General features: G+C 43.8%; 1 protein-coding gene across 2 annotated transcripts in view; it reads right to left on the bottom strand.

Moving 5' to 3' along the window:
* Positions 1-15366, bottom strand: part of SMCHD1 (structural maintenance of chromosomes flexible hinge domain containing 1) — a 719028-nt gene that overhangs the window by 578330 nt on the left and 125332 nt on the right. For both annotated transcript variants that reach the window (XM_033933958.1, XM_033933959.1), the window contains exon 10: positions 12880-13090. In XM_033933958.1, coding sequence (XP_033789849.1) covers positions 12880-13090 — 211 coding nt within the window. The remainder of the gene's footprint in view (positions 1-12879; positions 13091-15366) is intronic.

Raw genomic sequence — 15366 nt, 5'->3', positions numbered from 1 at the left:
GGCAAATCTGAGATTGCAATTCGCTTACCTGGGCCTCCAGAAGGAAGACCTTCCCCAAGGAAGTGTCGAACAGCACCCCTGTAGAAGTCTGCCTTGGTACGTGAGCCTTGCTCATATATTCATATGGCCTTCTAAATGGCCCTGTCTGTGTGTAGCCTTTGAGATTGAAATGCTCCCAGTTATGGAGGTGGGAGACTTAATAGGTAGAAAAATGAGGTAAAGCGTGTTAGGCACGAGTCACTAGCATAAAGAATACACTTATGCTCACACATGCCCATAGTATATATATATATATATATATATACTAGTGTTTTAGCCCGTTACATTAACGGGTGCTAGAGTAGATGTCTGTCTGTTTTGTTTTTTTTAATTTGTCTCTCTCTCCTTGGACGCTGTCATTCTTTCTGTCTGTGTCTTTCCCTGGCCCCCTCCTTCCAACTTCTGCTCCCCCTGCCCTCCACACTTCCATTCGGTGTGTCTCTCTCTCTCTACCCCTTCCATCTACTGTTCACCCTCTGTCTTGCCCCTCTCTTCTCTTTCCATCCAGTGTCCGCCCTCTCTCTCTCTCTGTTCCATATGGCCTCTCTCCATCTCCTCCTTCCTTTTGCCTTGGTCTGGCATACCTTCCTCCTTCCCTCCAAGCCATTCTCTCCCCCTCTGCTCCCTTTCCTCATTTAACTACTTCATTGGTCAGCAGCAGCATTCACAATTCATTGCTGTTGCTGGCTTCAGGTCTTTCTCTCTGGCCGGTCCTGTCTTCATGAAAACAGGAAGTAGGCAGGACCGGCCAGAGAGGAAGGCCTGTAGCCGGCAACAGCAGCGAATTGTAAACGCTGCTGCTGCCTGAAGCACCCGAGGCAGACGCTTCTCTCCCCTCCCAGCCCAACCCCCGCTGACTCTGCGACCCTCCCAGCAAGATGACTTTAATACCAAACCTCCCTCCAGCGTTGGCAGCCGCAGCACGCTAAACAGGCTGCTTTGGCTTTCTTCTGCCATTGAGTATCTCTGTTGCGTCATTGATGACATCATTAGTGACGCGGCAGAGGGACTCAACTGCAAGAGAAAGCCCGAAGCAGCCTGTTTAGCGTGCTGCGGCTGCCAACGCTGGAGGGAGGTTTGATATTAAAGTCATCTCGCTGGGAGAGAAGCGTCTGCCTCAGGTGCTTCAGGCAACAGCAGCGTTTACAATTCGCTGCTGTTGCTGGCTTCAGGCCTTCCTCTCTGGCGGGAGGTTTGTGCCGGTATGTCTCTCCCCCTCCAGTAGTGTGCAGCACTTTGCACGGCGCATCCTCTCACGATCCTGGGTCGGCCACATGCTTGTGCTGGGGACTCATACAGTGCAGTCCTTCCGGCGAGTGTAGGGAAGTGCTGGGGATTCGCGCATGCGCACTAATGCGGCCACGGAACTACTGATCATGGAAGCACACAAATAGGAGTGCGCATGCGCGAGTTAGCCTTTTATTATATAGGATAAGAAATTTGTTAGAATAGTGTCAGCCTACTCTGTACTGGTCCTTCACCAGGGCAGAGACTGACAAGAAATAGAATTTAAAGCACAAAGTAAAAAAAGGTAAAAGTTATTAGTACAGATGTGGCATGTTTTAATTGAGTGACTGTTTTAACTTTGCCCAACTGACTTTCTCATGAAGTTGGCCAAATTGGTCATTTTTGAAAATTATTTCTAATATCAAGGGGACTTCTACAAACAAGTCCAGGGGGTGGCCATGGGGGCCACTTTGGCGCCTTTGGTGGCCACCCTCTTTATAGCTAAATATGAGGAACAGTATGTGTATACAGTGGAATACTTTAAAAAAGTATTATTATGGACTAGATTTTTGGATGACGTATTCTTTTTGTGGCAAGGCACTCAGCAGGAGGTGTTGGAATTTGTTGAATATCTAAATGCTAGAGATTGTGACATTTCCGCTCCCCGAGACGGTCATGTCAGAGTGAAACCCCGGTCTCAGTCTCTTACTCGAGACCAGACTCTCCCGGAGAAGGATCAGGAAGAAGATCCTGAAAGCCTAGCTGCCTATCCTGACTCTTCTAGCCTAGAGCAGTACCCTGAGTATAGGTTAACTGCCCGGCCCAGAAAAGCTTCCAGTCACACTAAGAGGTTTAATCAAGCTCCCAGTGATATTCTGCCCTGTAGCCTGAGGGGGAGCCCAAGAACACACAAGCTAGGCACACAAACACCCAGTGTAGGGCGTGGCCCTAAGCCTGTTAAGCAGCTCTCCAGAGCATTAAAGGAGGCTGTCCAAGAGAGGCTGGCAGAGAGAGTTCTCCGGGCCAGGAGAAGGCCAGACCTCACTCCAGAGCCAATGGAGTGTGAGGCTCCAATGCCTCAGGAGCCAGCAGAGCCGCTGGATACACCAGAAAGCATGGACCTGGATGAAGGGTGTATGTCAGAGACCGTTATGGAAGAAGCCATGGATGTGGGCTTGGCAACTTTCCACTAAACACTGCAGGTACAAGGCTGTACAGGAATAATAGTGGAGAGGAGTTTTGGCCGAACTGATTTTGATTGTTTGTGCTGTAACACAAGCTTAGAGCAGTGCTGCAGCAACCTGATTATCTGGCTACACTGCAGCTGTGCAGGAGCTCAAGAGAAGCCCAAAGGACTGTGAGCTAATCAGGGCTGGAAGTTTAGGAGCCTGCAGTAAGGCTTCAGTTTTTGTCTTTTTTTTTGCTTAAAGTTTACTTTATATTCAAGAATGTAAATACCTGGTGAAGAAACTGGACTGTGTTGGTTAGTAAGCCCAGGACTCCAGCTCAAGGCTGGATAATTGCCTAAGAGACTAATTGTGCTGTGTTTTTCAGAGACTGTGTGATCAGGTAGAGCAAGCCCTAAAACCTGGACTGGAAGTATACCTGATAGAAAGCTTGCTGAGCTTTCACTGGACTGGGTGAAAGTGAAAAGTCTTTTTGTTTTCTGTTTTCTTTCTTTTTGCCCTTGTTTGGGAAGAAAGGAAACTTGGACTATAATAATATCTGATATGATTTATGTGGCAAGTGACTAATTAAACTTATATAGGACGTACCAGCAGGGCAGTGAAAACCAGATTGAATTAACATAAATCTCGTATAATTACTTAGAAAGAGCAAGCACCATTGGTACACCACTAGATACGTAAGCAGCACACAGTTGAAGATATGAAATGTCATGTGATTGAAACAGTGGAGGGGAGGATGGAGGGTAATATGGAACAAGTTTTAAACTTCAAAGAGCAGGGCGGGATTCACCGATTGGGTACGGTGGCTCCAAATGGCCTAAATTCTGAGGTTGAATGGGCCACATTGATCTAGTTCCTCTATGGGGGAGGGGCGTTAGTCATGGGAGGAAGTACTATAAAAGGAGCTCTAAAGTGAGCCACCCCCATCTTGCAAAAAATTCTGAGTAAGATGGACATAATGGCTCTGGTAAGCACTGAAGGGTGTGTTAAGGTGGAAGGTATTAGGAGTTTGGGTTGAGTTTTAGTAAGATATAAAGTACTGAAAGCTTTTTTAAATATTTTACAGGAGAATCCTTGATAAAGCAAACTGTTGCGAAACATGTCAGATCATGTAACTCAATAGCATACTAAGCTAAGTATACAATTTATTTGAATATGTTTAAATAAAATAATCTCAAGGAAACTTCTAAAAAGATTATGGTGGATAAAAAAGTTAAAAAGTTTAAAAAAAAGTTTACCTAAATAACTGCAATAAAAGAAATGTGGGCCAATGAGGAATAAAAACACCACATTTTGCCAGATTTGAAATATATGAGAGCATGTGGAACAACTTGTAATTTTGTGGAGAGGGATGTTGGATATTGTGTAGGTTGGGTGAAGTATTGGAGACTTGTGTTGTATAACTCCCAACCATTAATGAAACAGAGTTAAATAGTGCCATCTTTAGTGTGAATGCACAGTGTTTTAACTTTGGACCATGCTTTTCTTCAGAGCAGCTCAAATATTTAACCAAATTGTCTGGCACTCATATGGTAGTAAACAAACCAAAATAGAGGACTAATAATAATAATAAGAATTTTTGCTGTTCTTTTATACCGCTCTCAGAAACCTGTAATGTTCAAAACACATCAGTGTTTGGAAACCACTTATACAGGTAAATGGTATCTTTCATTGAGCCGGTATTTTTATGTGCAAAACTACAAATATGCAACAAGCACATAAAAATACCGGCTCAATGAAAGATACCATTTACCTGTATAAGTGGTTTCCAAACACTGATGTGTTTTGAACATTACGGGTTTCTGAGAGCGGTATAAAAGAACAGCAAGAATTCTTATTATTATTATTAGTCCTCTATTTTGGTTTGTTTATTTTGATTTGTTCAAGAGGACTTAGTCCAGTTTTGTGGTTACTCATATGGTAGTCCCTGTATCTGCAACACACTCTGGCAAGCCTATAATAGCAAATCATAAAATGTAAACTGGCACAGATAAAACTACAAAGACTTTTGATAGTAAAATCTCACCAAGTATAAACCCCACAATATTATTGGAACTTTTCACCAGTGTGTCATCCAGCCTAAGGGTTTCCCAAGGTCTTTCGATTCCTATCTCACTGTCTATACTCAATCAAAACTGCACAAGGACTTTTGAGAGTAAAATACCATTTCTCACCTTGTCTATGCAGCCAATAATTCTACCTATTGCACAGTGCATACAAGAAAAATTGAATTCTACTTACCCTGATGAAAATTTTCATGAGGAACCGAGACTAGCCCCCCAAAATGTAAGGTTTAACTCCCCAAATGTAAGGTTTGGAGGGGTAATGTTGAAGCGGCCTTACAATCTTCCAGGTCCCGGGTTCAATACCCTCGTAGAAGATTCAGTAAGAAGTAAAATCAAATGACAAGCACAGCCAGAAATGATTACATAAAGAATATAATGTAGAAATAAGCTTAATATTACTGAAAAGCAAGATTCATAAAGATACATCAAACATTACAATTAATGAGAGAGAAAATACTTGCCTTACAGAGTTCAGAGGAAAGAAAAAAGAGAGGGGAGGGGTGATGTTGCAGAGAGGTGGGGGTGTTGCAGAGAGAGGGCTTTTATAGGTTAGAGTCTTATTCTAAAAATAGAATCTATTGAAGTTAAGTACCCCTATCTTTTGTAAACTGTTTGAAACAATGGTGAATAAGGTGAGTGGGATGTGAGAGACTGGAGAAGGAGTCAAATGTAATTTCCAGTTTCACTTTGACAATAGTTTCTGATTAACCTTAGCTATCTGTGCAAGCTGTCCATCTTAAGCACCAGACATTAACACATCTTAGCTGTCTTTAGCACCTCTTTGCACCTCTTAGCTGTACCAAGGTCCTCTGTTATCTTTAAACACTGATGCAATCTAGGCTGTTTGCACCAACATACTCCAAGATCAGATATGAATATGATCTCCCATAGGCCCTTGCTGATATTGGTAAGGCCAGCAAGTTAAGGCAGGGCTGAAAATAGTGTAAAAACATCTACTCGCCGAGAGATACCATGCTATGAATACTAATGAATATAGATTAGGATGAAGGAGAGACATTTGTTCTGTGTCAGCAATTTGGAAACACTTGAAGTGTGACAGGTTCCCGTATACTGAGTTGTAGAAGAGGAGGGAAAAATGGTAGATGTGGCCACCAAGGTTCTATGAGAACCATGGTGGTGAAATTTGAATAGAATTTTCTCGCCTAGCGGAATTGAAGGGAAAGCTTATAAAAACTTGTTCTACCAGTCGAGGAGGAAGGTATCTGACTCCACACAATTGGGAATGTAGAGTCTGGAACAGAAGAGTGGAAATTTGTGGTTGCGGGGTGAAGCACAAAGCCTACTTCAGGGGTCCCCTAATCCAAGAATATTTGTCACAAGACGGTTCCATTGAGTGTCCACTCATGAGGGTGAAAGAGAGTGCTCAGCTTGTCTGCTACGATGGTTTGTATTCTTGATAGATAGACTAGTTTGAGGAATATATTGCAGGGAATTGTCCAAGTCCAGATTTGTAATGCTTCTTGGCGAAGTGGGTGTGATCCTTTGCCTCCTTGTTGGTTTAAGTAGAGTATGGTGACTTGATTGTCTGTGAAGACTACTTGATTCTGGAGGCGATCTAGGAGACTGATTTGGAGAGGTTTTTTGTGAGGAGTCCAGACGCCTTGGATGTGTATGATGTCAAGCTGGGATTCCCCAGGTGAGCATGGACGTATCTATTGTAAGTAGCTTCTGGTGTGGTGGAGACTGGAAGGAAAGGCCCCTGGATAGAATAGTCAGAGGTTTCCACCACTGAAGTGATTGACAAAGTCAAAAGGTCACCTGTATTGGTTGGAACAGAGCTCCAGTGTAAACAGAGTAATGTGAACTGTGGATGCCATATGAACTAGGAGATATAACATCAGACGTACAGTAATACGTTAATGGGAGACTTTCTGACATATAATAATAATAATAACAGCTTATATACCGCAATACCGTGAAGTTCTATGCGTTTTACAATGATTAAGCAAAGGTACAAATTGATTGACTTTAAGAGGGGAGGAAGAAAGAGGGTTAATAGGACAGGAAATCCATTTTTGAGGAGAGAGTGATCAATAGAACAAGTTAATCGCTATAGAGGGGAGAGAGAAGAGAGGATCAGTTGTCTAGATACTTTAGGAACAGGTGTGTTTTCAGACGTTTTCTAAATTCCTCCTAAGTAGTGGGCGAAAGCAATTGTTCTAGGAAACCTTGTTACGACTTTTAGTTCCTCTAGATAGTCAAGTTTGATCGTCTTCTCGGGCCGATCCGAGGACCTCACTAAACCATCCAATCGGTAGTAGCAACGTGGATAAGATTGTCGAGCCTCTGTTGAAGTTAAAAAAAAAAAAAAAAATGCTTGATCTTGCGTGGTAGCCAGGAGAACTGCTATAAATTCTAAAGACTGAGTCAGATGAAGATGTAATTTCTGGTCGTTGACTGTAAATTCTAGAAGTTCTGGTAGATGAATTGTAGAATTCGAGGCCTGCTGAGTTTGTTGCAATCATGGGTCCTTGATTAACCAGTCATCTAGGTAAGAAAACACATAAAAGCCCCATGAGCGGAGGATTGCAGTCAATACCAGCCAGTTTTCCATGAACACTCTTAGTGTTGAGGCTAGACCAAATTATAGTACTATGTACTGGAAATGGTGTGATTACTATAAAGTGAAGATATTTCTGATAGGCAATACAGAACAGAGCCAATCATTCTCCAATAATGGTAAGAATTCCCAGAGAGAACATGCAAAATTTCTCCTTCACTAAGTATTTATTAAGAGTGCAGAGGTCTAGAATTGGGTAGAGACCCCCGTTTTTCTTTGGCATAAGGAAATACTTGCAGTAGAACCCTTGGCCTCTCCTGCAAAAGAATTTGTTCTATTGCATTGAGCTGAGGAAGGGCTGAAAACTCTTGGTGAAGGAGGGTCTGCTGAAGGGAGTTAAAAAGGGACTTTATTGGGCCACTTGGAGATCAGTATAATTACTAGTGAGATGACTTGGTGATTGACAAGTTTCTATTGGAGTCATTGTAGGTTGTAATGTTTAGCGTAGCCTGTTCAATACCATCCCAAATAGATCATCTCTTAAGCAGAGGATGTTGGAGAGGTGATCTCAGATACTGGCCTTGAGATCTGAATGTGTAGCCATGCCTGCCTGCGTATTGCAATGGAAACTGCTGAAGCATGAAAGTTGATGTGAAAGGCATCAAATGTAGATCTGACAATTTATTTTCTGGTGTCCAAGAAATCAGTGGCCAAATGTTGGAATAACTTGAGATGGTCTGATGAAAGGTACAGCTCGTAAGCTGGTAACTGTTTGATTAGATATTTCAACGAAAAAGTCATAAAAGTTGTAGGTAAGTATTCAATTAGTGAGCAAGGCTACTACTAAAATGGTGTGTGGCCTTTGTGATAAAGTGTATGGGGACAGACTTAAAGACCTCAATCTGTATACTTTGGAGGAAAGGCGGGAGAGGGGAGATATGATAAGAGTCGTTTAAATACCGACATAATATAAATGTGCATGAGTCGACTCTCTTTCATTTGAAAGGAAACTCTGCAATGAGAGGGCATAGGATGAAGTTAAGAGGTGATAGGCTCTGGAGTAATCTGAGGAAATACTTTTTTACGGAAAGGGTGGTAGATGCGTGGAACAATCTCCCGGAAAAGGTGGTGAAAACAGAGACTGTGTCTGAATTCAAGAGGGCCTGGGATAGGCATGTGGGATCTCTCAGAGAGAGAAAGAGAAAATGGTTACTGTAGGGGTATATTCTTTGTAAGCTTATTTTGCTACACAAGAAATCACAAAAAAAAACCATTTTCTATTTTTGTTATCTGTAACTATGACTATTTGTACTGGCTGTGGAATTTCCCTCCCCCCCTCCCCTGCTTTCCTGTAAAATGAAACTTTGTTTTCCTGAGAAACGAAACTTAGATTTCCTCTTTACTCAGAAGCTACACCCATAACTAGTTTGTGACTGAGCATGTACAAAGGGGGGACTACAAATATGTGGTTGTTTACTGAATAAAGTGGGATATCTCTTTGGATATGCACACAGTCTGCATGTATATTTATTCTTTCTAAAAGAGATTATCCCCAGATGCATCTTACTTACAAACGACAGAGAGTGTGAGGCAGTATTGGGACCAGAACCTTTTCAGTTACTATGGATGGGCAGGCTAGATTGGCCATTTGGCCTTTATCTGTTGTCATGTTTCTATGGAATACTCTTCTATCAAATTTGTCAAAGGTTCGGCCCTCTTTGTCTGGTGGAATACTGGCATAGGTACGAGAACTGTTTGCTCAATTTGGGGTGATTCAGCTACGAGTGAATGATGCTATAGTTGTGGAATAAGAAACACTGGAAAAGGACAGAGACTGTGGAAAACAATATTTTTGAATTGTTCTTTACTGTAGGATAAAAATCAAATAAAATAAAATACATCCACTATGGAAGGCAGCTGACCTAGTTGGTAGCAATGAACCCAACAAAGTCTGTGTTTCAACTCTTATGAGCCTTCCTTGGGGATCCAGATCAGTAAGAACCTGATCAGAATGTTAGGGTGGATATAAATACAAATAAAAAATCTCTTAATTTGAAGGAGATGCCAGAATAAGACAAAAAGTGCTGCGGCACAGTAGCTATATGAAATCCTGGACAAAATTGGATTCTGTATGAAGTGTTCAACTTGCATGGAGATACTGCACAGATAATGGAGTTTCCCAGTGTAGAGGCACTGTGATGCAGTCTTTAGGCCACTGCTTGAAGTGTTAAGGCCTCATAAGCTCTGACCTGGGTTCCTACTCCGATTCAATGTTAATAGGGACAATCTGTCTGATAAAAGTTGGTAAAGGACAGACTTTCAGATCAAGATGAAGGGTCCAGCAGTATCCCAAAGGACTCATCAGGAGAAATGTCTGGGTAGTCATCAGAAGAGCGTGGTGTATTGAGCATCGAGAGGAGCACTGAGAACCGGATGATGAATGTCGATGAGAAGTTGGTGTGCTCCACTCCCTGGAAGAGGACGCATGCCTGCATCTCCTCAGTGCGGATATTCGACATTGAGGAGTTCGAAATCGATGTTTTGATGGACTAAGTGGTCAATACTCAGACTGGAATGAGACTGAGGGAGATGGTTTTGGAACTTGCACCAGGTGTAAATGCAATAGCCAAGCTAATTCATGGTGTAACAGCAGTTGAAGCTGATCTTGCAGCAATGGTGCTGGTATCAATATTGGCAAGGATACATTAGGTGCAGAAAAGTTGGTGCAGGAGTTTGCATGGGGTGCAACTGCAATATCTCAGCCACTTCTTGCTGCAACAGCATTCAAAGCTGTTCTTGCAGCAATGTCACAGTACCAATATTGGCAAGGGTACATTAGGTGCTGGCTGCATTGGGTGTCAAGGCATTGGTGACCTTGAAGTCGAGGTATGCCTTGGAGAATTGTAGAGATGATAGTACATCATAGTGTCGAAGTTTAGAGTGAATTGATGAAAAAGGCACTTAAAAAGATGCCAATCAAAGCAGCCAGTGCTGGTGTCAACGCTGGAGTACATCGTGGCTGTGCATCAGGGTCAGCATTTCCAGCCATACTCGTTGTCCCTGAAGGTGTACTGAAAGCTTTTAATTTGCTACTCTTTGGCTTTAAGTGACCTTTTCTGCATACAAGAGCAGAGCTTGAATAAAATGTCTCAATGAGCATAATTTAATCAGGGAACAAACAGTTATGCAGGTCTGTACCTGAAATGGTCCTTTGACATTGAGTGCACCACTTGAATCTGCTACAAGTCCCCAATAGAAAAACCGCCGACGTAAAGTCAAATGGTGCATTAGAAACATAGAAACATAGAAATAGACGGCAGATAAGGGCCACGGCCCATCAAGTCTGCCCACCCCAATGACCCTCCCTATCTATCTTTGCGGATAGATCCCACATGTCCACATACCAATAAAAAGTCAACACTCCTGGTGTGGGGGCGGGCTGAAAAGAGCGCAAAGGCCTGAAAAACCTGACAAGAAATTAAAGAAAACAAAATATTATGACAAAACTGAAGAAAAAAGAATGGGAAGGCACAAAAAAAGTTTGACACACTTAGAGATTCTGAAAAACAGCTTCTCAGCTCCACAATAAAACTAAGAACTGCAGGTACTGCGAGCTGACATCGGGCTGGAAAGCACAGGCATGTGCACAGGTTGGGAAGTCTTAAAGTTTTTAAAGTGATATTTTTAGACTATCCATGCCAGATTTTGTGGATAATGTCACCCACATGTGAGAATATAATGCTTGCTTGTCCTCGGAGAACACCTGCTAAAGGTGAGAAACTTTGTTTCTCTGAGGACAAGCAGGCCTGACCATGAAGCTGCAAATAGTTAAGACTGTCAAGGCATGTTTTAACCAACTTTATATACTCCATCATTTGAAATCGTTGATCTTGCCTTCTGATTTTTTGGACTGTTGTGCAGGGCATGATTCTGTCTAGGTTAGACTATTGTAATGCTCTCTATCTTGGAATTTTGAAAACAAGAGAGCGAGAGTTACAATTGGTACAAAATGCTGCAGCTAGGTTAGTGATGGGAGTTGATAGGATGGCACATATTAAGCCAATTTTGAAGCAATGTCTGTTGGTCCACCAGACTATCTACTAGTGCTGCCCGATTCAGGAAAAAAAAAAAATTTGATTTGATTGAGCCTTATTGAATCGATTTTTTGATTTGATTCGATTTTCCTGCCCAATTAGGTGTTTTTTTCAAACATCCTGGTGGGTTTATTTTATAGCCTCTTCACCTTCTCCTACCCGTGCTGTGGTGTAAACAAAATAAATAAACAAAAAAGACTTTTCCTCTCTCTGTTAAATCCTACCTCACATTTGCGGTCTAACACCAGCTCTGGCAGGATGCACATTTCAAATCTGACATATTGTAATCACAAAAAAGAAAATAAAATTATTTTTTCTACCTTTTGTTCTCTGATCATTATTCAAATTTTGTTGGTCCCAGGCTCTGTGACAAATGTCTTCTGATAACTCACTTGCCGGGTCTCTTGACAATTTGTTATTTTCTTCTTTCTCTGTGGTAACTATCCATCTTGCATCTCCCTTCCATTTCCCTTCCCTCCCCTCCCCGGAGGTCTGGCATCTTTTCTTTTTTTCGTCTCTATTCCCATAGCTGCAGCGATGGACCTCACTATCCCTAGATCCACCATCTCTCCTTTTCTCATCTACCCTTTCATCCAGGATCTCTCCCTCCTTCTCCACCAGCTCTCCCTTTCTCTTTCTAACTACCCTCCTATCCAGTATCTCTATCCCCCCTCTACACCATCCTTTGTGTCCAACTTCTCTCCCTTTCTGTTTCTCCCTAAATCCCATTGTCCACCATCTCTCTCCCTCTCCTGTTTTTAGATCCATTATTTCATCTATTCCTCCCATCTCCCCTTTCCATGATCTTCCCCAATTTCATCTCTCCCTCCCCCAAGTCCATCTCCCCCTCCACCATCCATCTTCCCCCCTCCACCAAGTTCATCTCTCCCATTCATATTCTCCCCATCTCTCCCTCTCCAGTCCACAAACTCCCCCAAATCCATCTCTCCTTCAAGTCCATCTCCCCTCTCCATGATCTCCCCCAAGTCCATCTCCTCCCCTCCACCATCCATCTTCCCCCTCCACCAAGTTCATCTCTCCCATCCATCTTCTCCCCATCTCTCGCTCTCCAGTCCACCAACTCCCCCAAGTCCATCTCCCCCATCTATCTTTATTTTGACATTACAACAAGTTGCCGGTGGCAGTAGTGATTTAGCGATCCACTCCTGCCACCACTCCTTGCGTCTTCTCTCCACTACGGCTCACCCTCAGTGAAAACTTCCTGTTTCCGCTTGGGCAGTCGAATGGAGGGTAAACGCCCGGAGTAGCGGCAGGGTAGTGAATCAGATTAGCTACCGCCGCTTTTGCCTGGCCGGGGTGGAGAGGAGAAATACTTCCAGCCAGGAAGGAGAAAGCCTTGCTGCCGCCGATCTGCACGCAGAGGTCCGTTCTGGCTTCCCCTCTGCCACCAGAGTCCTTGCTTCGGAGTGCTTGCTTGGGAGGGGCTGCAGCCAGTCAGAGAAAGTGGGGGGGAGAGGCTAGATGTGGAACTTTACCTATTTCCTGAAGCTTTTCATATGGAGGAGATAGATCAACCAAATCAGATACAGGTGACATGAGGGCATCAGTGGATTAAGAATATGTTGTTAGAGCTGTAAGGGCAATTTTGCTACCATGCGTTGACCTGAAGCCAGACTGGGTAACTGTGCAGTGCATTAGTTTTAGCAGTATAGTTATTCAACTCATCAGGACTGCCTTTTCAATGAATTCTCCAGTTGTCTGTAAAACAGTTTAAAAATACTTACTTGTTTGGAAGCAAGGATCATTAGGATATGTTTCCTTGTCATACAAGAAAGGATGGTAGCGGATAATGCCTTCTACTACACCTTCTTCTTCCACTTGAGCTTTAAACTCAAAGCTTTCTGCTGCAGTGTTTATATACAATGTCTGCATGTCATCTTTTATTTCACGTAGGTTAATAATCTTGGGTACCTTCCCTTTTTCAAACATATAAATCTATTTTGAAACAGAAAAATAAGTAAATGCATATAAGCACATTTTGACATTTTTTGATCCCTATAAATGCTGACTTGCTGCTACATGCCTGCCTTCAATGACACTACTACTATTAACTTGGTTGCCATGTGCCCAGCTTAGCCATTCTATTGAAAAAGCAGCAATGCTTCCAGATGAATATGGTAATGTAAGCAGTCAATGACAATGATAAAGAAGAAAGGAGAAATTAGATTCTTACCTGCTAATTTACTTTCTTTTAGCTTCTCTACACTGGTATAGGAAATCTTACAAGCGGGTATATATCTCATCATGACCAGCAGGTGGAGACTGAAACAAAACTGTGGAATAGTACATAAGAGGTACCTTCCCCTATTCCTATCAGTCTGCCGAATAGCCAAGCATAACTAAGAACTTGAACCACAAATAAAAATACTCCGAACACGAGTAATAACTAACATACCCAAATGCTGTTGGAAAATGCAGAGGAGAGATCCCTGAAAGAAAAGGTTCCCACAGCTCACCAGCTAAGCCAGCCGAGCCACAGCCGCTGTTCTTCAATTCTCCCCAGCCCTAGAAAAATACTAGAACTCACAGAAATCTGCCCATGCAACAGCCACAATAACACGACAATAGAGGGTGGGGTCCTATACCGGTCTGGAGAAGCTAAAAGAAAGTAAATTAGCAGGTAAGAACCTAATTTCTCCTTCTTTAGCATTCTCCAGACCGGTATAGGAAATCTTACAAGCGGGACGTACCAAAGCAGTCCCCATCATGGGTGGGACCCCCGAAGGGCAGACACCAGAACACGCTCACTGAATTCTGCGTCCCAACACGCCTGAACATCCACCCGGTAGTGTCTGGCAAAGGAATGCAAGGAAGACCAAACCGCAGCCTTAAAAATGTCCACTGGAGGCACTAGCGAAGACTCAGCCCAAGATGCCGCCTGATCCCTAGTGGAATGAGCCTTGAAAAATTCTGGAATGGGCTTCTGCTTAAGAAGCAATAGTCTCCTTGATCCAGCGCGCAATAGTAGCCTTAGAAGTGCTATCCCCCCTTACAAGGACTCACTAGAAGGACAAAAGAGATGATCTGAGTTCCTGATCTCCTGGGTCCTCTGCACATAAGAGCGAAGAACCCGACCTACATCTAACTTGCGCAACTGCTTCTGCTCAGAAGATCCCTCCCGACTACCCAACACCAGGAGGTCTCTGAAACGACTGAAGAAGTGGGGTGTTTTGGCATTGACATTCGTGGCCATCAGGTCCACCAGGGGTTGACCCCCAAGACTGCAATATCAACTGAAAGGCTACATGGCTTAGACACCACTCTCCGGGATCTAGCATGTGACAACTGAGGAAGTCCGCCTGAACATTCTCCTCTCTGGCTATGTGGGAAGCCGAGATGTCCTGAAGATGGGACTCTGCCCAGACCATGAGCAGAGCCGCCTCCTGCACTACCTGAGTGCTCTTGGTCTCCCCCTGAGGATTGATGTAGGCCACCGCAGTGGCATTGTCCAACAGAACTCTGACTGACTTGCCCGACAAGGAGTGGAAGGCTAACAGAACCAGACAGACGGCTCTGGTCTCCAACACTTTGATCGATCAGGACACCTCCTCTGTGGATCAGGTGCCCTGAGCTGAGTGACCTAGATACTGAGCTCCCCAACCAAGGAGACTGGCATCCGTGAGAAGCACCATCCACTGCGGTTGATCCAGGCTCGTCCCCTGAACGAAATGAGAGGTCTGGACTAACCAATGAAGACTGCAGCACGCCAAGCCTCTCAGAGGAACAGGGAGATCCAAACTGTGCCTCTGGGGCGACCACCTCTGGAGCAGAGCATACTGAAGAGGACGTATGTGGGCCCGCACCCACCTCACTACATCTAGGGAAGCTTTCATCGACCCCCAAGACTTGGAGGAAATCCTGCACCCAAGGACACCGGGAAGCCATAAGCAGGCAAATCTGAGTTTGCCATTTGTTTACCCGGGCCTCTGGAAGGAAAACCTTCCCCAAAGAGGTGTCTAACAGAACTCCAAGGTACTCCAGATGCTGAGATGGGACCAACCGACTCTGGGAAAGGTTGACCACCCATCACAGCGACTGCAGAAACTAACACCCGAGCCGTAACCTGGGTGCTCTTCTGCAACGACTTTGCCCGAATCAATTAGTTGTCCAGATAGGGATGCACCAGAATGCCCTCCGACCTCAAGGCCGCCGTGACGACCACCATCACCTTGGTGAACGTCCAGGGAGCCGTGGCCAGGCCAAAGGAAGCA

Source organism: Geotrypetes seraphini, chromosome 2 (assembly GCF_902459505.1).
Source record: "Geotrypetes seraphini chromosome 2, aGeoSer1.1, whole genome shotgun sequence".
NCBI classification, from domain to species: Eukaryota; Metazoa; Chordata; class Amphibia; order Gymnophiona; family Dermophiidae; genus Geotrypetes; species Geotrypetes seraphini.
The sequence above is the reverse complement of the archived record's forward strand: the minus strand, read 5'-3'. Positions and strand labels throughout refer to the sequence as shown.